The 21585-nt window shown below is 35.3% G+C and overlaps 1 protein-coding gene across 3 annotated transcripts in view; it reads left to right on the top strand.

The window, feature by feature from the left end:
* Nucleotides 1-21585, top strand: part of LOC111154326 (sodium voltage-gated channel alpha subunit 9) — a 100762-nt gene that overhangs the window by 57603 nt on the left and 21574 nt on the right. For all 3 annotated transcript variants that reach the window (XM_022515775.1, XM_022515067.1, XM_022514231.1), the window contains exons 17-19: nucleotides 6829-6949; nucleotides 16164-16318; nucleotides 19371-19544. In XM_022515775.1, coding sequence (XP_022371483.1) covers nucleotides 6829-6949; nucleotides 16164-16318; nucleotides 19371-19544 — 450 coding nt within the window. The remainder of the gene's footprint in view (nucleotides 1-6828; nucleotides 6950-16163; nucleotides 16319-19370; nucleotides 19545-21585) is intronic.

Genomic DNA, 21585 nt, shown 5'->3' with positions numbered 1-21585 from the left:
GAGACCTGATTTGTGACCCAATATGTGATCTGTTCTAGAGAATATTCCATATGCACTCAAAAAGAATGTGTATTCTTCTGCTTTAGGATGAAATGTTCTGAATATATCTCTTAAGTCCACCTGTCCAGTGTGTCATTCAAAGCCTTGTTGATTTCTGCTTAGATGATCTATCCAATGCTGTGAGTAGGGTATTAAAGTCCCCTACTATTATTGTATTGCTATCAATGAGTTTCTTTGTGTTTGTTTTTGTTTTAACTATTTGGGTGCTCCCAAGTTGGGGGCATAAATATTTATACTTGTTAGATCCTCTTATTGGATAGACCTTTTTATTATGATATAGTTCCCTTCTTCAACTCTTGTTACAGTCTTTGGTTTAAAATCTAGTTTGTTGGATACATGTATAGCTACTTGGCATTCTTTTGATGTTTATTAGCATGATAAATGGTTCTCCATCCATTCATTTTCAATCTGCAGCTGTCTTTAGGTCTAAAATGAGCCTCTTGTGGGCAGCATATAGATGGGTCTTGTTTTCTTTTCTTTCTTTTTTTTTTTTTTAATCCATTCTGATACCCTATGACTTTTGATTCAAGCATTTAGTCCATTTACATTCAGAGTGATTATAGGTATATGTGAATTTAGTACCATTGTATTACCTGTTAAGTTGTTGTTTCTTGAGATTTTTCTCTGTTCCTTTCTAGTCTTTGTCAATTTTGGTCTTTCTTTCCCACTCAAAGGGTCCCCTTTAATACTTCTTGTAGGGCTGGTTTAGTGATAACAAACTCCTTTAGTTTTTGTTTGTTTGTGAAACTTTTATCTCTGCTTCTATTCTGAATAATAACCTTGCTCAATAGAGTATTCTTGGCTACATATTTTTCCCACTCAGCACACTGAATCTATCATGCTACCTCTGCTGGCCTGTCAAGTTTCTGTGGTTAGGTCTGCTGCTAACTTTATTTGTCTTCCCTTGTAAGTTAGGGATTTCATTTCCATTGCTGCTTTTAGAATTTTTTCCTTATTTCTCTATTTTGTAAATTTTACTGTGGTATGTCATGGTTTTGGCCTGTTTTTGTTGATTTTGATGGGAATTCTTGTGCTTCCCACATTTGCTGTCTCTTTCCTTTCCCAGATTAGGGGAGTTTTCAGCTATAATTTGGTCAAATAAACCTTCTCCCTTTTCCCCATCTTCTACTTCTGGGACTCCTATGATGTAATACTTTCTGGAATCACTGAGTTCTGTAAGTCTACATTCATAATCCAGTATTTCTCTTTCCCTCTTATTTTCAGCTATGTTACTTTCAGTAATTTTATTTTCTGTATCATTTATTTGTTCCTCTGGTTCTTCCATCCTTGTCCTCATTACTTCCAGTTGGTTTGCATCTCAGTTGTAGCCTTTTTTTTTTTTTTTCTCAGCCTGGCTAGTTTTTAGGTCTTTTATCTCAGCACTAAGGGACTCCCTGATGTCTTCTATGCTTTTCTGAAACCCAGATAGTATCATTATGATTGTTGTTTTAAAATATATGTCAGGCATATTATTTATATCTGTTTTGGTTAGGTCCCTAGCTATGAGCTTTTCTTCTTATTTCTTTTGGGATGAATTTCTTTATCTTGGCATTTGTCTAATTTTTGTCTTCTGTGTATTAGTGTGTCCTGCTCCTGAGAGTAATGGCTTTATGAAAAAGAGATCATATACTGTCCAGGGCCTGGCACTTTAGAAGGTATTTCTGTTGTATGCTGTGTGCACTCTCCTATGTTCTAGCTGTCTTTGCCTCAGGTCAGTCTTATGCAGAGTTAACTTCCTGCCTTGAGTGGGGAGTGTTTGGGTCTTGTCCAGTGTGTGGTGAGTTTTAAATTGGTGTGCTTTGGTCTGCTTGTTAAAATAGGCCAGATCCAGGGCACCCGGGTGGCTCAGTGGGTTAAGCCTCTGTCTTTGGCTCAGGTCATGATCTCAAGGTCCTGGGATCGAGCCCTGCATCTGGCTCTCTGCTCTGCAGAGAGCCTGCTCCCCACCCCCAACCTGCCACTGGGCCTACTTGTGATCTCTAATAAATAAAAACTTTAAAAAGAAAAAAAAAAGGATTAAAAAAGAAGCCAGATCCTCTTTCCACTAGAGCCAAAGTTTTGCAGCACTCTATGGTCAATAGACTTGGTGCATGCAGGGGTTTGTGCTGGTCTTCTGGAAGAGGGACCTGCTTCTCTGGTTCTCAGATACACTTAACCCTAGTAAAGAAGCACCTGCAGAATGGAGGGAAGCAGAGGTTGATGTAAGTGGTTCAGGCCTCCACTGTGGTGCTGTTATGCTCACTGAAGTCAGTGCATACTGATGGGCAGGGATGAAAAATGGTACCAACACTCTCCCTCATCATGCAGAGGGGAGTTCATGCCCACCGCTGTCTATGAAGCCCTCACAGAAGAGTGAACAATCTCCCCTCATGTGTCCTAGACTTCCCTCAGTTCCCTGTGCTTCACCCTGTCTGTATCCATGCTGCCTTTCCTCCCAGCAATGCAGTGCATCTGTGTTTTATGTTGGCTGAGTTTCAAAACTCCAAACTTTAGGGACCTGCACTGGTCTGCACAGATCTGCACAGGTCCTCTGGCGAAGGGTCTTGCCGTACTGAGGCTCGTGCCAGTTTGTCTCAGAGGGGTGGTTGTAGTAACACACAGGAGACTGGAGTTTAGAGTAAAGCAAAGCAATAAGCCAGCCTCCAGGTTAGCTACCCTCAGCAGGTGTCTCTGCCCCTATACTAAGGAATGGGAGCACAGTGACACCCACAGGCTCTTTTTTCCCCTGAGAGGTAATGCCACCTTTCCCAGATACACCCTAAGCAGGGCAAACTGTCTCTTTTAGTGCATCCCAGGGGATCCTCACATCACACCCTGTGCTCCCAGGCTCCTTTCCTCCTTCACCACAGGAGCACTGCTGTGCCCACCAGACTCCATACTGACCACAGTGCAGACTTCTAAAACTCTAGTTTTTGAGCTCCACTGGCCAAAAAAACTTACAATAAACAAGCCTTCTTGTTTTCCCAGTCACTGATTTTGGGGAAGCATTTTTCTTGTATGGTCCCCTTTGTGCTGCTCTCTCTCTCTCCCTCTGTCTTTTTTTCTGTCCACTTTATGTGATCATGACTCCCTCCCCCTTCTCTTCCCCAAATCACATCTCCACACCTCCCACCTTCCATGTTGTGGTCTCCTCTTAGTTGTGCAGTTTGTTCTCTCAATCCTCATAGCAATTTCCTGGGTGTTCAGAATGATTTGATACTTATCTAGCTGTGTTCAAGGGACAAGGCAAACATTAAGGTCCTACTACTCCACCATCTTAATCTGATGTTTTCAGTCATTGAAAGGGGTTTCTTAGATAGCTGTTGTTTATAAGCAAGATTAGAATGTTCCAAATTACTTCTGTGTTTTATGGATGCACGGTGAAGAGTATGGAAAGATAAATATGTGTGTGTGAGTGTGTGTGTGTGTGTGTGTATACACACACACATACACACTGTGTATATACTAGGTGTTTCAAGTTGATAGAATCAGGGAGTGAGTGGAAAGGACATTTTTTTACCATATATTATTTATACATTTAAAATTTTTAAATTAAGTATATAGAGTTTACCTAAAGCAAAGAAAGACAAAATTTTAAAAAGTACCTACAGGCAATACCACATTATTCAATAAAAAGGTAGGAATGCTGTGTATAGCATATTCCTGTTCTTAATGCTAATGAGTTTACATCTATTATATTGTGTTTATAGCCTGTTTATGTAGGCTGTCAAAGGTAAAAAAAACTTGTCTTTGCTGCCATGCAAAAAAGTAAGAGACAAAAGGTATATTTCACTTTTTATTAAAAATAAAATCCATGCAAAAATTATAAAATAGCATATTTGTAATATTGAAAGGGAAATTTTTTATACTAAAGTATTTATTTTACTGGTTTTAGCAAACTATAATAATTCGTCAATTTCCAAAATTACAAGAAAGGAAACTAAATTACAAATGACTGAGTTTATAGATATGAAAATAATAATATAATTATGTAAAATGATTCTAATGATTGACATGATCTTCTCTGTGTACTAAACTAGAAAATAAGAAAATGCAATAGTTAAATATAGCTGCACCTGCTATGAGAATAAAATGCATTACCCTTTAAGAGAAAGTTTTTATTATAGATGTTAGCCTTTCTACTTAAAGGCATCCTTTTGGATCTTGTTTAAAAAACTTCCACTTTAGTAAATACTAAATTTAAAGGCTGACAAGATTAGAATTAAACTGTCTACATCACTATGGCATGCACATAAATGCATAAATGTTTAATATATACAGTACAAAAATAACTAGTTTGTGACTACTTCATTCATTCCCAGGAAAACATGGAATTCCTAAAAACATTTTAAACTTGAATTTCTAAAAGGCCATAGCAATTTGGCGTATGATAAAACTATCATTCATATAAAATATTTTTGTAATGTCTGTTCTGATGAGGAATAATCTTGAATAAGTGTTATTTATGATATAAAATTTGAGCCAAACTTTGAATTTAATTGACAAAAAATTGCCATAAAAGCTATGAAAATAGAAGGTTTCAGAATGACAAAAGACACTTTGTAAAATCATCTTAATTTTATTTGCTTGTGAATTAACTTAGCATATCTTTGTTAATGATCAGTGAGAAAACCAAATACTGAAGTTGAAGACGTTTTCATTAATTTGGCCCAAGTTGGCATTTTGCAGATTAGAATAATTTTATCTAAAAATTGTGGCCACCTTAGAAAACCACGAGGACTATTTGCTAGTTGTCAGTATTTTGGCTAGGAGCAGGAAAGTGCTTTGCGTTCTTTCTGTCAGCTGTTTCTCCCACTGCTTTGCCTCAAAACCCAGGGCAATAATCCATTTTTCACATTTGAAGGACTTGGTGTCATCACCACAGAATCATAGTACCTTTTCTTTCAATTCCCTGGTGATAGTCCACATTGAGCTGAGAAGCCAAGAATTGAGGGCATCAAATAATTCTAGTTTTTTAGATATCATACTCAAAATTAGTTTTTGTAGTAATTGGCACAATAGACTGCATTAGTAATTATACATTTCCCCATTGTTTCTTGGAGTAATGTATATTTTAAAACCTTAAATATATTCAGACTTATAATTAATTTCTATTTTCTTTATTTTTCTATTTTTTAATTTTTTTTTTTAGATAAGAAAGTTTTATTGTACTGCAAGGTCAAAATTACAGTATTTAACCTAAAGCGATGTAGTCTTTTTTTTTTTTAATTTAATTTAATTGTTTATTTTAAAGTCATTTTAGATGAATTCAATCCATATAAGTCTGCTTTTTAAATGAGATTTCATAATGATACTGTTTGGAACTGATACTATTATAAAACTCTTTGACCTGGTAGGAGTAATGCCCTGACGGCAATAGATTATAAGTATTAAAGTATTCATAATTCTTTACTGTCTTTATAAAGAACTTTACTTACATCATTCCTTATGTACAATAATGTATCGATGTCTTTTTTACTAATGTTGAATAATGTGTGATAATAAGAGCACTGAGAATGTACTCATAACGAATACTTTAAGCTTCCCAGTAAATTTCTAAAAATTAATTTCAGATTAGGCCAGTGATATTAATGCAAATTAATAGATTAAGTTATCAGTTTAATGGAAATGAGTATTTCCTTACTTTTAACACTTGTATTTGTGGGACTATTCTAAAAAAATAGTAAAGCTGTAATCTTAATAAGGGAAGCATGTGCTGTAATAACTACTAGTTTCAATATTCACATGTCGTTTAGCAAATGAGAATGAAAATGAACTCTTCCATTGATGTGCTGCTCTACCCCTTATAAAGCAATATTAGGAAAAATTGACAGAGTTTTGCTACAATTGCTGTATGTATTTTTTCTAAAAATTTCTGTGTATGTGTATGTTTGTAAACATCATGTTTGATCATAAATTTCTGGGCGGGAAAAACTTGTGTTATGATCAATTATGTGATCATAATGACAATGAATTCATTCCTGTCATGTGTGAGTCTGCCATGTTTAATTTCATTGAATATTTGTTTCAGCGTTTGCATGTGGTGCTCACTTTAGTAGCCACTGTTTTTTGACAGTATAGATAATACTTTATGATCTTTTCAACTGTATCCTGAAATTTTATACTAAAATGGGTGGTGTGGGATGAAATACTTACTATTGTCTTTGGCATTCTGATTCCAATATAATATTTGACTTTCTTTGGTCTTGATCAAAAGCCTTCTATCTATATCATCCTGGTACATATTCTTAAATCCAAGAGATAATAGAAAAAATATGTTTGGATTTCATTTTACACTAATCTCTTTCTTTTTTTAAAATTTTAAATATCAACAAGCTTTTCTGTCAACTGTCAGATATGATCTTTCAGTTATCAGGCATTGGCAGTTTGGCACTTGTATTATTTCTACTAGGGTCTTGGTTGTCTGAATATAATAATTATTGGTGTACACAAATTTATATTAAACATAAAAGAATAAAAATGTGGCCAATACTTTGCAAATATTATAGTTTACAAAAATTTCCTTGTGCTAATTCTGTCCAAATACTTGTCAGCATACTAAATATAATAAAATTTATTTTTCACAGGATGTGTAGATAGAAAGATCAAGCATAGATGTATTATAAGGTTACCTGACCTCAATATGTGTTTATACGTTTTTATGGCCATCATACTGTTAATCTTTTTTCACAACACTTTGCATGACTTTGATTATTAAATATGGCTTGAATATAAGATTTGTATGACCCCTAAATGAACTGTCTGGTGGGGTGGTGAATTTCTTTTTAGAGACTGAACCAGTCAAGTTCCTCTGAGTGCAGCACAGTTGATAACCCTCTGCCAGGAGAAGGAGAAGAAGCGGAGGCTGAACCTGTAAATTCAGATGAGCCAGAGGCCTGTTTTACTGATGGTAAGAGACAAATCAAGACGTTGGTTAGCCATCCATTTATTGGTATTTGGGGTTTTATCTTATATCCATGTCTATAGCTCAGACATCTATTTCTATGTTATTTGACTCTTAAATAATTATCTTTACCCCTGACCTCACACTTGAATTCCAGATATGCTTATAATTCCCCATTGGTCATCTCCACTGGTGGCCTTTAAATATGTCAAGTATAATAAGTTTAAAAAAAATTTAGTGAGTTCTCCCCTATAAAATCCACAGCTTCTTCTGATCTTTGTCTCATTTAGTAACATCCTGATCTATCCTGTCTCTCAAGCTAAAGACTTGGGGTCAGCCCTGACCTCTTCTTTTCTAGCCCCACACTAGATTACAGAAACTGCAAGTTGATCAGAAACTCTGGGGCAGGGCCAGCACCCTCCCAGGGATTCTGATGCACACTAGAAGCTGAGAACCGTTGGTCTATAGGATAAAACCCCAAGTCCTTAACATAGCATGTAAAAGCCTTTGCACTTCAGTCTATTCTTTTCTAACAGTACCTCCTTTGATTCCTTTTCACTTCCTGACTTACTGAACTTACTACTTCTGGAATGTTTCAGGGATTTTAGTCGAAGTAGTAACTTTGAACTTGACCTATGGAAGTGTACAGTGTTTTCTAATTGAATAACCTATACTAGAGTTGCAATGTAATATGATAACATAGACCACAAGTTTTGAAGCCTGATAAACGTGAGTCCTAATTGGTCTATTGCTACCTCTGTGAGACCCTGAGCGCACTTTAAAATCTTATATCTTAGATGCCTGATCTGTAAAACAGGTATAACAACTGCATCAGAATCATAGGGATATCCAGGAGACTGAATGAGATAACACAAATTAATCACCACAGTTCTTAACATTCTTCTTTTCCTTTTTTTTTTTTACTTTAAAAAATATTTTGTTAACAATTCTATGGAGAAGCTATGATAGAATAGTGTTGATGCTAATGACTTACTATGTGTTACTCTCAGCATCAGTATTTTTTGTAGAAATCATTACCTTGCATTCATCCTCTATAATTTTTCTCAACCAGCCTCCTCTAGCACTCATGCGGTAAACAAAATGCCTGTCAAATAAAGATATCTCCAAATTACAATGGGCGCATGAATTTTCTTTGGATACAAAGCTAAATTCCATTTTATGTGAGAAACAAACAAGTATGATAATTGATAGAAATTTTGTGAAATTTGTGAAAATTGTGAAAAAATTATGAAAGTTTGCTGAAATTAATACCATGAGCAAAACACATAGTTTCCTTTAGAAGTGTTCATATTAAAGGCATTTAAGAATTTCATCAAGTGTTGCCTATTTCTCACTAAATTGATTAGCACCATTAAATTTGTGCAGATGCTACCAAGATGTCCTCTACCCATTTTATGAATGACTCTGACTTAAAATTCTAAGATAACTAGAAAGAAGTTGGGTTTATCAAGAAGATTATGGTCTCAAATTAGAAAAGGGCTTTATAAAAACTTAAACCTCCTGCACAAAGAATTAATGCTAAGGTATTGTAATCTGCAGGTGCTATCTTATGAGATTAAACTACATAAAAAGTTTATTTTAATCCTACAAAGCACTAATGATAATATTTATGTGATTCCTTTGAGGTTATGCATAATTTCTAAATTGAGCCTAGTGTATAGGAGATAGTATAGAAACATATTTTCAGATGTATTTGGCCTTGACTGCTGAAAATTTACTGAGAGCCAAAGTTTCAGTTACACAAGGCAAATACATTCTGGAGAGCTAGTGTACACCAATGTGACTATGCTTAACAATCCTGTATTGTACACTTGAGGTCTCTAAGAGGGTAGATCTCAAATATTCTCACCACACACACAGGGAAGAAATTGGTAACTGTGTGAGAAGATGGACTATGTTAATTAGCTTGATTGCGGTGAGTATTTTACAATGGATACATAATATCAAATTATCAATTTGTATACCTAAAATATTTACAGTTTTTAATTCTCAGTTATACCTCAGTAAAGCAGAGGATGTGGAGGAAGAAAGGGCAAAATAAACCTACAAAGATAGAAGTGAAGCCAGTAGCTACTTCTAGAGGGTAGAGATTGGGAAAGGACATAGGGGTGCTTTCCAGGTGCTTAAAATGTTATATCATGACCTACCTATTAGATGAGTGTATCAATTTATATATTTATAATTAGTATACTATACTAAATATATGTTCTACCTTAATAAGAACTTAGATAAATGAATACATAATTTGGAGAAAAAAAGACAAGAACGTTTATGAGGAAACACACATCTGTGAGTCCTATCACTTTGAGCAGCTGTGCTCCACTGGAAACTCTATACTCAGGGGACCTGCTGGGCTAAGAGGCTCACCCTGATAAATCAAACAGGACAGCCAATTTGGTGAGCCTCTCACCCTTTATCCACTTAATCATTCTTTCATCCAATCAGCAAATAATCATTAAACACCTTCTGTATTTCAAGCCCAGGCTAGAGCACCGGAGAGAGAGCAATGAATAAAACACTGTCCCTTGCCCAAATACATACATAAATATTTAGTAGGTCAGATAAGTGATACATGCTATGGAGAAGTGAAAAGAAAAGGGGAATATAGTAGTTAAAGGGTAGGATGCTCCTATCATGTAAGTAGAGTGGTCAAGAAGGCCTCTCTAAAAAGGTAGCATTTATCAAAGATCTTTAAAAAAATTGAAGTGGACCATGCAAATGTAGGAAGGGAGAGTATTTTAGGCAAAGTAATGAAGGCACATACCCCTAGGTGGAGATATGCACGATATTTGAGGAAAGTTAAGGGGTGAGTATAGAGATTGAGAGATGGTAAGAGTGGTAGAAGTTGAGGTCAGAGATGCAGTAGAGGCCAGAACATAGGAGCTTTTAAGGACATTATAAAGACCTAATTTAAAAGTCTCAATATGCCATCTTAAGAGTAAATGGGTGGATAGCAAGGACAGATGCTGGGAGATTTCCTGGATGTTCCTGCAGTACTCCACATGAAAATAAGAAGTTTTGAGTAGATTTTGAAGTTAGAGCTAAAGGAATTTGCTGATGGATTGGATGTCAGGTCCAATGTGAAAATGGGAAAGAAGAGTCAACGACGACTGCCAAGTTTGGGACCTGAGAAACTGGGAGAGGTCTTCCACAGAAAGACTTCAAAACACATGGGCTTGTTAGGATGGGAAATTGAGAACTCATTCACTTACACTGGAAATGACTCTCACCAGTTTGTGATAGGTCTGCAAGAGCTGAGCTAGAACCAATGGCAGTTTAGAGCAGCGTTTGGCCTCCAGAGACTTTTGTTACCTGGAAGACAGCAGAAAAATCACAGGAAGTATGAGAGTTACATCAGAAGATTGGGTTTTCACTGAAGATGAGCGCCAAAATGATATTGTTCATTGTCTCACATCCATTAATCCTTTTCAATTTCATAACTGTCACTACTAATTTTCATCATATTCCTCTTCATCTTTTTCTCCTACCTCTTATGCCAGGTTTTCCTTAGTTCTGTTGCATTAATTTTATAATTCAAGAAGCCAGGGTCCGTCTCTAGACCTACTACTGTCTTTCCCTAGCCTTACTTCTGCATGTCGTGGCAACCTGACATGACAGAACTCTGATTCTGCTTGGTTTTACGTTATATTCCTTTTGGATTATACAGTTAGCAAATTACAAAATCAGGATTAAGGTATGAGTAGGAAACCCTCTTTCTCATAAAATAATATATTTTCTGTTAATTTGGTAGAAGGAACCAACTCAACTTTCCCCCCATGCTCTGAATTCAGCTTCCTATAAAGTAACTAATAAGTGATTCTAACTTTAAGAACACAACAACTCAACTTGTGCCTACTTTTGTCTTTTTTTAAAGAAAATGTGGACAAAACACTTGTTTTAGAGGATTTAGAGATTTTTAAGAAGTTATAAAAGACTAATTTTTCTTAATCATTTTTACATTAATTATGTTGATTATGCTATTATACTTTTATTAATAGATAGTTTGTCTTGGAGGAGGTTAGTGTTGGTTAGTTTTTTTGCGGGGTGGGGGTGGGGAGCACTGGTTTAACATGATGAAACCCAGTATAGACTTTATGAAATGCATCACGAGAAAAATTAATGAAACCACCCAAAAGAAATAGCCTTTACCCATGGGGACCCATTAAAATGTTTGAGAGGTTCTCTGTTATGTTTGCATTTAATTAATAGTCCCTTTAAAAAAGAAGATGTGATAACATTGCTAACCAGCTGGGTTGGAAATCTCTTAGGATATGCCTTTGCATAAAAACCAGAAAGGCATTCAAACACTCCTGCCTCAGAATAAGAGTGAGAAACTCTCTGAGGTGTGATAAATCCTGAGGGCAATACTTATCAACTTTCATCTCAGATAAAAAGTTTACTTTTCTAATTAGAATGTGTGGTCCCTTTTCTTACCTCAATCCTATGAATAATATTTCTCTTCAGTTTTAAGACCGACACAAATCTTAGATAGTAAAATTCTAAAGGGAAACTTTCTCCTCTGGTAATTTTACTTGAGGCAGATAGATTCTGTTCTGTGCAAGGTATTTGTTTTTATATTGAGATAAATTCTAAAGTCTCAAGCATTAAGTTAATGTAAAAAACTAAGCCCTTCTTAAATTTTTTCACTCCTTCTGTTGTTTTCTTTCACCCAGGAAGAGATGATCTGGGAGCCCATTTTTGATTCTACCTTTTTACTATTTCCCACATCATTTTATAAAATATCCTAACTTTATTAAATACATTTGATATGTAAACTAATTGTTTTAAATACACTGAAGGTAAATTCATTCAGATCTCAAGTCATGTTAACTGTAATTTAACGTGGGTTAAATGAAAGCATATGTACATTTTTTATGCACCCTGGGTTTTTTTTTCCCCCATTCAATCTTTCCTCTAAATTCTCGAATTTGCAGAAAGTTCAGAGATCTGAACTTTCAGATCATTACTAATACTTGGATTATTTTAGAACTCTTTCGGAGGGGGGGATTATGTTTTTTGAATCAACTATACATGACCCATTAAACTATGTATGTAAAGGACTACAGTAAGTATAGTGAACAGAAAGGAAGGGCATAACTGATGCAGTTTTAGTCTTCAGGGAGCTTAAAAGCTTCCAGAGAGAAAGGACAGGAATATATAAAAGACACAGTAGCAAAAACACCAGAGACTTTGGTGGGGTTAGGGGTGGGGTGGGGAATACAGCTTGCTACATTCCTATAGTGCTGGAAATTAAAGTGCCAGATGAACCTCATATTACCTGGATCAATGAACTAATTTCATGTTGGAATCATGAAAGAAACCATAATAAGACACTGCCTAAACAGTATAGTTCAAAAGAATTCTGGTTCTGTTTCAGGGCATACACTTTTTGATTCTCTGAAGTTATTACTTGATAGGCTCAATATTTTTTAATTAAACATATTGTTTTATGAAACAGGAAATTATTTTTCAAAATGCCTGTCTTGTAAACCTCTGAAACAAGTGTCTAAAAAATGCTCTCCCCCCCTTTATATCTTCCCTCTAATTTGAAGGAAAAACTTTTTTTCAGTGATTTTTTTTTTTTATATGAAAGTGTAGTTGGCACAAAATGTTTCAGGTGTACAACGTAGTGATACAACTCATCTATATGTTATGCTATGCTCACCACAAGTGTAGCTACCATCTGTCACCATACAGTGCTCTTGTGTATAATATCATTGACTATATTTCCTATGCTTTGTGACTAATTCGTAAGTGGAAGCCTGTACCTCCCACTTCTCTTCACCTGTGTTGCCCATTCCCTCCTTTGCCACCATTGGCCACCATCAGTTTGTTCTCTGTATTTATGGGTCTCTTTCTGCTTTTTACGTTTACTTATCTGTTTGTTTTGTTTTTTTATATTATACATGTAAGTAAAATCATATGGTGTTTGTTTTTCTCTATTTCACTTAGCAGAATACCCTGTAGATCTATCCATATTATCACAAATGGCAAGATCTCATTCCTTTTTATGGAAGAGTAAGAACCCATGGTGTACCTATATACCATATCTTTACCCACTTGTCTATCAATGGACTTGGCTATTGTAAATAACGCTGCAATAGACATAGGGGTGCATGTATCTTTTTAAGTTAGTGTTTTCATTTTCTTTGAGTAAGTACCCAGTAGTGGCATTACTGGATCATATGGCATTTATTTTTAACTTTTCAAGGAACCTTCATACTGTTTTCTACAGAGGCTACACCAGTTTATATCCCCACAAACAGTACACAGGGGTTCTGAAAGAAAAATTTTTAATAGATCAATTAATTATAGTTCCTTTTTTTTTCAGTTCTTCCTCTTCTTCAAACCAATTGTGGTATTTTTTTTAAATCAACTTTAGTTTTTGAAATTTGTCTTTTGAAATTTTAGTCATTATGTTTCTGGGTCTTTCTTGGTTGTGGTTTTATTCATCTGCCCTTTATGAAACTTTCTACTCTCTGACTTTTTTTTACTGCAGCCCCTTGTACATTTCTCCCACTTCTACTCTGTCTCTTTCTCCTTCAAATTTTTCTCTTATTCCACCTGTCCTGGTGGAATACAAGTGGATGTTTAACAACCGGTTCTCCAAAAAAAAGACATCATGCATATGTACATTTATAGTTGACTATAAATTTTACTGATATAAAGTATCTCTGGCGCGTGATTTACAATAATAATATAGGCAATATTCCTTACTGCACATTTCATATAGCTCATTGATTCTCACAGAATGCTTTTGTTAAATTTTACCAAAATTTTGCATTTATAGATAATCAGTGATTGCAGTTGATGACAAGTATAGTTTTTACCTGAAGGTTGGTTGGTAATTTCATTTATGTTGATCAATAAGGTGAAAATGAGACAAAGAAACTATATATCAAAATTTTACTCATTCATCAATGATGTTTGCAAATCTCAGATACTAGAATTTGAATAATGAAAGAATATTTCCTCAATTTTTGTTTTATTTCCAGTGTCATGACTACAAATATGACTCTTAATTACTATTTTAATATTTTATTAACATTTCCTGCATTACTTGTTAAGTTTATTCTAGAAAATCAGCAAGCCCTGGTGTATAGCATTTGATGACTTTTGTGGTGTAAAGATCCTCACCGTGGGTTATTTCAGACTACTAATAGGACTTCTTCAAATGTGGAGTTGGGAAGAGATGCCAATAGTCCAACAGTATGACATATATTCCATGACCCAGATAGAAGACAGAAATGTACTCAAGAGCATAGATAATAGTTAAATGATTGGAATGGGATATGTTTTTAGGATTTATTGTCTTTTTAAAAGTAAGTTGTAATTTTAAGTTCATATAATTTAACTTTTGATAATTGGTTCATTTAACAAGTGCAGCAATTTGTTGCAAAAATGCCTGACAATTGAATGACGAGTTATTATTAAGAACCTAAATGAGCTGGCTCCAGCATGCCATTGCATTCTGTTTCTTAATATTACTGTTTTGGAATGCTCCAGACTTGGCCCTTGTCTATGAGCCTTTTCTTGGTTGGTCCTAAAATAAGTTTTTTGTGTGTGTGACCTCAAAAACTCTCATTTTCTAGCACGTCTTTCCTCCCGAGCGTCAGATTCAGACCTCCAAATAGCTACAGGATATTTGTATTTGGAAGTCCCAACCAGCATCCCAAACTCCTTTCCTGCCAAGTAGCTCCCGCACCTGTTCATGTCATTCTTGACATTTATCCAGCTGTTCTGGGATCCTCCTTTTCTCTTATATCGCATCTCCAACAAGTCACTAAATCCTGCTGATTTTACCTGCCAGACATGTCTTCAATCTATTATTGTTGTAGTTCCTAACTAGAGTTGCCATGAGGTCATGTTGCCAAGAGGTCATCCCTCTTGTTAAGACTACTGGACCAGAATCCCAAATGGTTTTCTGGTTCAGAATCTTCCCATAACTTCACGTTCTTTTTTTTTTTTTTTTTCTCTCTCTCTCTCTTTTTTTTTTTTTTTCTCTTCCAACTTATCCTCCATTCAGCTGTTGGAGACATCAATTTAAGTTGTATCTGCTTGTATCATTCTCTGCTAACAACCCTTCACTTACTCCTCAACGTCTATAGGATATAGACCAAACTCCTTCATGTGGGGGAAAATGCTTTACATAATCTGACCAATTTCCCTAACCTCATTTCTCACCCATGTCTACTGTGTACACTTTGCTTTCATCACAATTCTGAACTGCTCATAATTCCTATGTACAATACATTTTGCTCCTTCTTGGCCTACAGTTCCACTTACACTCTTTTTGGCTAATACTTTGACTCAATTCAGGCTCTGTCTCTTCCACAAAGACTCTTCCAGTCTCTCCTCAGCAAACGAGCCAGCTGAGGTAGACTTTTTCATGCTACCAAAATAGCCCCTTTATATTTATGATTTTAGTTGGCTTATCCAGTTACCTGCATTTATTTCTATCCCTATCTGCCTAACCAAAACCAAAAATAAATCCCCTGAGGAGAGGAAACTGTATACACAACTAAGTATATAAAAGATATTCAATAAATGTTTAATGGAGAAATGAATGAATAAACCTAAAACATTGGAAATAAAATGTTCCTCGGCTTATCATAGCAGCATGTTCTACGCCTAGAGTTCCAAAGGCAGAGTTGTTTTTAACATAAAGTACGTGAAACAGTTTTCCCTGCATCTTCTAATTAAAATCAATTTCTTCTGAACATAATTTTAGAAACTTATACCAATTTTCTTAATATTATCTAGGACTGAAGCTTTGTGAAGAGCCTTTTCTTTATAGAGTGGAAGTATCTGAAAATTGTAGATGAGCTCCACATCAAGGAAAATTAATTTATCAGCAAAGAACATCTTGAAAAGCATTTTGACCTCAGATTTTAGTTTAATATTCATTCATTCCTTGTTCATCATGTAACAGCACAGTATTAGGACGGCAATAATGAAAAAAAAATAAGTAGTTTAAACACTTAGGAAGAGAATGATGAGAAATCAAGGAAATACAGAATACATTTTAAGTTAGAAATAACTGACAAGTTATTTTTAGTTGAATCTATTCAAGTTGAATCTACTCAAAACTGCCATGTGTTAGAAATTATTCAGTTGAGGGCCATCACGGGGAAAGCTTTGCATAAGCATTCTATTTATTCTTAATATCAATATTTTACATGCCTGTCTCTCTTGTCAGGTTGTGTGCGGAGGTTCCCATGCTGCCAAGTTGACATAGAGTCAGGAAAAGGAAAAATCTGGTGGAACGTCAGGAAAACGTGCTACAGAATAGTTGAACACAGTTGGTTTGAAAGCTTTATTGTTCTCATGATCCTGCTCAGCAGTGGAGCCCTGGTAAGTTATAGGACACCCAAAACAATCACTCGAGTCAATATTTTTAATAAGCGAGTTGGAGGATAAAATATGAAAGTTGTTTTACCTCAAAATGAATTCCTATGATTAGGGCTAGGACAAAATTTTAGTTTAGTTCAGTAAATATTTGGTAAGCACTACTACATGCCAGGCATGTAGTACATGCTTCCCTGAATGCAAAGGTGGATAAGATCCGGGTGCTTTTCTCAAGGAGTTCAGAGACCACTGGGGAGAAAGGCACAGGTGATTACAGAGCTGGGATGTGTTTCTAAGTGAAGAATATGCTTGATAAAAACTCTTTAGCAAGAGATGAACAATTGTCCGCTTGGAATTTCAGAAAAATAGTTGACGTTTTGCAAGATCTAGAAAGATGACTAGGATTTTCCAGCCAGATGGGGTGGGCTGAAGAACAAGTGTGTGGGGACAAGGAAGCATAAAACATCATAAGGCATTCAGGAAATTAAAAGTTTCCAAGTTTTAGAAAGTGACATTAGAGGAAGAGCGAATACAGGGAGGAGAGTGGTGGCCACAGGTACTGTGACAAAGATAGGCAGTGCCAGCTTATGAAGCATCTTACAAAACTAACTAACTTTAGGGTGACAGTGGACACATTTCTCACTCTTGTACATATACCATGCACTTTCTATGAGAGTTGAAAGGGACCTGGGAGAGTTACAAACTCCCTGAGCCTTTTCTCGTTTTTCTTTCCTGCAGACACGAAGAGAGATGAACCATTATAAGCCCAGTTTCAGCTAGTGATACCACTGGAAATTCCATTATACTAGAAACAGAGTACTCAAGAACTTTGTAAATTGGGTCACAGATAGTCTTGATGGATCTGGGGTTGGATTTTTATGAGAAGTTAACCTTTTGCTATTTCATGGATGCTGCTAGAGTATATGAGACCTCCAAGTCAGAGACGAAGGATTTTATTACTCATGACATTGAAACCCATATGAACGTCAACATGTGTTGGTTCGTCTTGTCCCCAAGTCTCATGAGGGCCTGGTATGGGGATAAATTAATGGCACACACACAATGGAGTAGCATCACAGCTGAAGAGCACTAAATTAGGGAGTCTTTTTTTTTTTTTTAAAGGAAGGGAGGGGCGGGGAGGGAGAGAAGGAATCTTAAGCAGGCTCCATGCCCAGCTTGGAGCCCAATGTGGGGCTCCATCTCACAACCCTGAGATCATAACCTGAGCCAAAATTAAGAGTTGGCCACCCAAGTGCCCTAGGAAACCCTATCCTTTTAAAGAAAGCAGTAAGCAGCCTTGCTTTTTTGTCCCAGACATAGACACTGTGTCATCCCCCACAATTGCCTGTTGCAAAAGCAGCACTGAGTAAAGAGCAAGCCAGGGCCTTGCCTTCTTGGTGTACTGAACAAGGACATGCAAGGATGCTCAGAGGCTGCAGGGATGGCCTCTGCTAAAACAGAGATGAGTAAGGAAAATGGTACTCCTCTTGTCCAGTGAAATGCAAGTAGGAATCTCAACAACGTCTACACTATCTTGTATTCCTAATCGCTACTAGAAGTTTATTCCATGCTGAGTCACACATGTGACTGAGACTTTTAGAAAGGAGAGAAAAAAAAATTAATGAAAAGTTCAGAGTAATCCCTTATTCAAAATGTCTAAAAAGGAAGATAACATTTTTTGGCAAAAGGCACTCTCAAAACTAAAATTCTGGAGGGCCTGTGTGTCTCAGTCGATTCAGTGTGGGACTCTTGATTTTTGGCTCAGGTCATGATATCAGGGTCGTGAGCTCAAGCCCCATGTTTGGCTCCATACTTGGCCTGGAGTCAGCTTGAGAATCTCTCTCTCCCTCTCCCTCGGGTCCTCCCCCTGCTCAGGTACCTGTGCGCTCTCTGGTGCTCTCTCTTTCTCTCAAATAGATAAATGAATAAAATCTTTAAAGAAAACTGAAATTCAAATGAATCATATGATGAGGAAAAGGGAAAGGTATTTTAAGAAACGGCTGTTTTACTCATAGTTTGCTAACTAAGCTAGATTTTTAAAATACTTGCCTATAAAACAAACAAAAAGTAACAACCAAGTTAGTACATATTTATTATGTTTCAAGATCTTTGTATAGTTTTTTCACTTAATCTTTAAACAATCCTGTGAAATAATGATCATTTTGCTTATTTTGCCAATGAGGAAGTTGGGTGGAGAGTGTAAAAGTTGTTTCATGTCCAAAAGCTATTATATGACAGACCCATAACTTAACTGAGCTCTAAAATCAAAACCAACCATATCTTTTCACTGATTTCTGGATCCTCAAAAAGGAGAGGACACACTGTGTAGAAACAAATGAGTGGTAGCTGAAATGAGTAACAGTAAAACCTACACCCCACATTGGATAGAGCTCACATAATGATGTCCTTGCCTCTTGCTCCCATATCCATGGAAGTGGTCCTGGAAGTTAGCCAGAAGCCCTGCAGGCTGAGTCTTGTTTCCAGCCCTGGGACTAGTCAGAACAAGGTGTACCCAGGCATCAAGAGTACTCAGCATCAAGACTTACTGCTCATTCATTCAGCAAACTCCCTTACCTCCTGCTGTGTTTTTGACACAGCTCTAGGCACTGGGAACACATAAGCATATAAGAACTGAAGGAGGTTTCCAAATCCTACTAGTGGGTGTGAAGGAGAGTACAGGGTGAGAAAGGTATATGTGACTGGCTGATCTGGGAATCATGTCCTACCTTATCAGGATTCATCCAATTTGGAGAGAGATAAACAGGAGTCAGATGAAGTAGGAATTACTGCAATTATCCGAGATCATGGTTCTTTTAGAGGACTATAGATAATTCTATTCTTTGCACCCTTTAACCTGTGGTGACCAGTGGTACATACTAGTAAGAAGTCCAGAAGTAAGTGTTACCTAGTAGCTGTAAACCAGAAGAAAGTCAGCTAGCACATTATAGTATTTATCCTCCAGCATAGAATTCTCCATCAGAATTTTATTTCCTGCTTTTGTTATGAATCATAAGCTTTAAGTTGGGTGTGAATTGAAATTTGAATATTATCTTCACAGGCTTTTGAAGATATATATATTGAAAAGAAAAAGACCATTAAGATTATCCTGGAGTATGCTGACAAGATATTCACTTACGTCTTCATTCTGGAAATGCTTCTAAAATGGGTAGCTTATGGTTATAAAACGTATTTCACCAATGCCTGGTGTTGGCTGGATTTCTTAATTGTTGATGTAGGTTGGATTTATCTTACAAATAAGTATTCTGAGAACCTTCACTAATGTTGTTTGTTATCATATTTTAATCTTGGTTAGCTTTTTGTACTTTCAGACTATAGCTTTATGGGTATTTTTGAAATATTAATATAGCCAGTAGAACTATTTCTATAAAGAGTATTAAAAGAGAAATTCTGCAGTGAATATGAATTCTTTCTTGTACCGTTCTAAACTTTATAACTTACTTGTGCATAAGTTTTCTGCAATCAGAGAAAACGTGATTTTATATACATGTGTATATATATATATATATATATATATATATATATGATTTGAATATCATTTTACTGGGAAGAAGAACAAAATGAAAAACTAGGTGGTGACAGTGGAACTGGAAATGGGCAGAGGCACAATTTAAAAAAATAAAACATTAATTTTTTTTTTTTTACAATATAAAATTAGAAAATAAAAGAGGATAAAGGATATGTCAAGTTGTCTGATATGTTAGCTGAGAGTTATGTAAAATGATTGTGCTAAAGCTTAACAACTCTGCGTTAAGGAGTTGGGGGCCATGGAATTTCAAAATATTAATCTCTGTCACAGGAGAGGGAAAACCAAAATGAGTCGGAACTCTTGTCCCCACCTGAAACATCCAACTTACCCTTTATTTCTAGAGTGGCAGGGAAGCAGAAAAATAGGCATTGGCAATTTCAAGTAATAAATTCAGAGAACCATTCAATATTTGGGTGATGGAAAGTATATAAGAATGCTTTAGCTTATGTCTTATTTTTAACAGAGCAAAATATTTTTTAGGAATCTTATTGAAATAGGAAAGGAATCCTAAAACAACTGTGAGATTAAGGCATCTCAAATAGAAATGGTACAACACCCAGTTTTTCAATTTATTCTTATTTAGTGTATTCAACTTTATTTTATATCTTAATGGTATAATTTAATAATATATAACATATAATAATTATATTATTATATTTTATATTATTTTAAATTGCTATCTTAAATTAATTCATGACCTCAACTTCCCCATCTAATTTTTCTTAGGATGATTTATTTTTTTTCCTTCTTCTACTAATTCTAGATTTTATAAAATCTAGTCTTTGTGGCTAGGGAATTGTATTACAATTCTTAGAGATTTGTCTTCCATCTGATGTGGAATTAGAGGACAACATGCAAATGTTTATAGTGCTAACAAGTGCTCTAACACTTGTTTAACCAAGAGTTTGCATCATCAAACTTTACAGAAAAGATAAATATGGCATCATTCATAGAAATCAAAATTACAAGTAAGCATGACTATAAATAGCCAAGTCTGACTACAAAATTAAACCAAAACTAAGTTCAATTTCTCAGCTGTTATCCAAAAACTAATGATATACTGTATGGTGACATAACAACATAAAGAAAAAAAATGAAAAAAGAAAAAGAAAGCTCAGTGAACTCTTTTTAAACAGCTCAATATATAAAATATTACAAGCAATAACACTTTTGTTTTCTCTATCAGTGATATACAAAAACAATTTTTTTTAGTGTAGCTATACATTACACCTCTTAAGTTCTCTTAGGCTTTCTCTGTGAGATCTGTAATTTTTGAGACCTTATATTACTGATTCCATATTGATTGTTCTTTAATTTACTTTTATATATATGTTACCTAGTTACTGGCTAGAAAAATAAATGGTAAGATAGATGCTTTTGTAACATAATCGATTTAAAGAAAGGCTAACCAAAATAAGAAGAAATGATAGAAGGAATGTAGGTTATTTCTTTTCTTTTCTCTTAACAATTTAATACAATTGGGTCTTTTAAAAGGTATAAAATATTTAAGATATTAAAAAACCTTTAATAATATTATCACAAACATAATTATTTTCATCACTCAGTCTGCGAAAGTAAAGTTTATACATACAATTGAATTTATTTTAGGTTAAGAAAGAGATAAGTCCATTTCATAGAAGAAATTATTTTGTCTTGTATTTGAAAATCTGAACTGGTGAACCTTAATATTTCAGAGTATGGAATATACAGAACTCAGATATATAGC

The sequence above is a fragment of the Enhydra lutris genome, unplaced genomic scaffold (assembly GCF_002288905.1).
Source record: "Enhydra lutris kenyoni isolate GAN:26980312 unplaced genomic scaffold, ASM228890v2 scaffoldscaffold1, whole genome shotgun sequence".
Lineage (NCBI taxonomy): Eukaryota > Metazoa > Chordata > Mammalia > Carnivora > Mustelidae > Enhydra > Enhydra lutris.
This window is presented reverse-complemented; position numbering and strand designations above follow the sequence as displayed.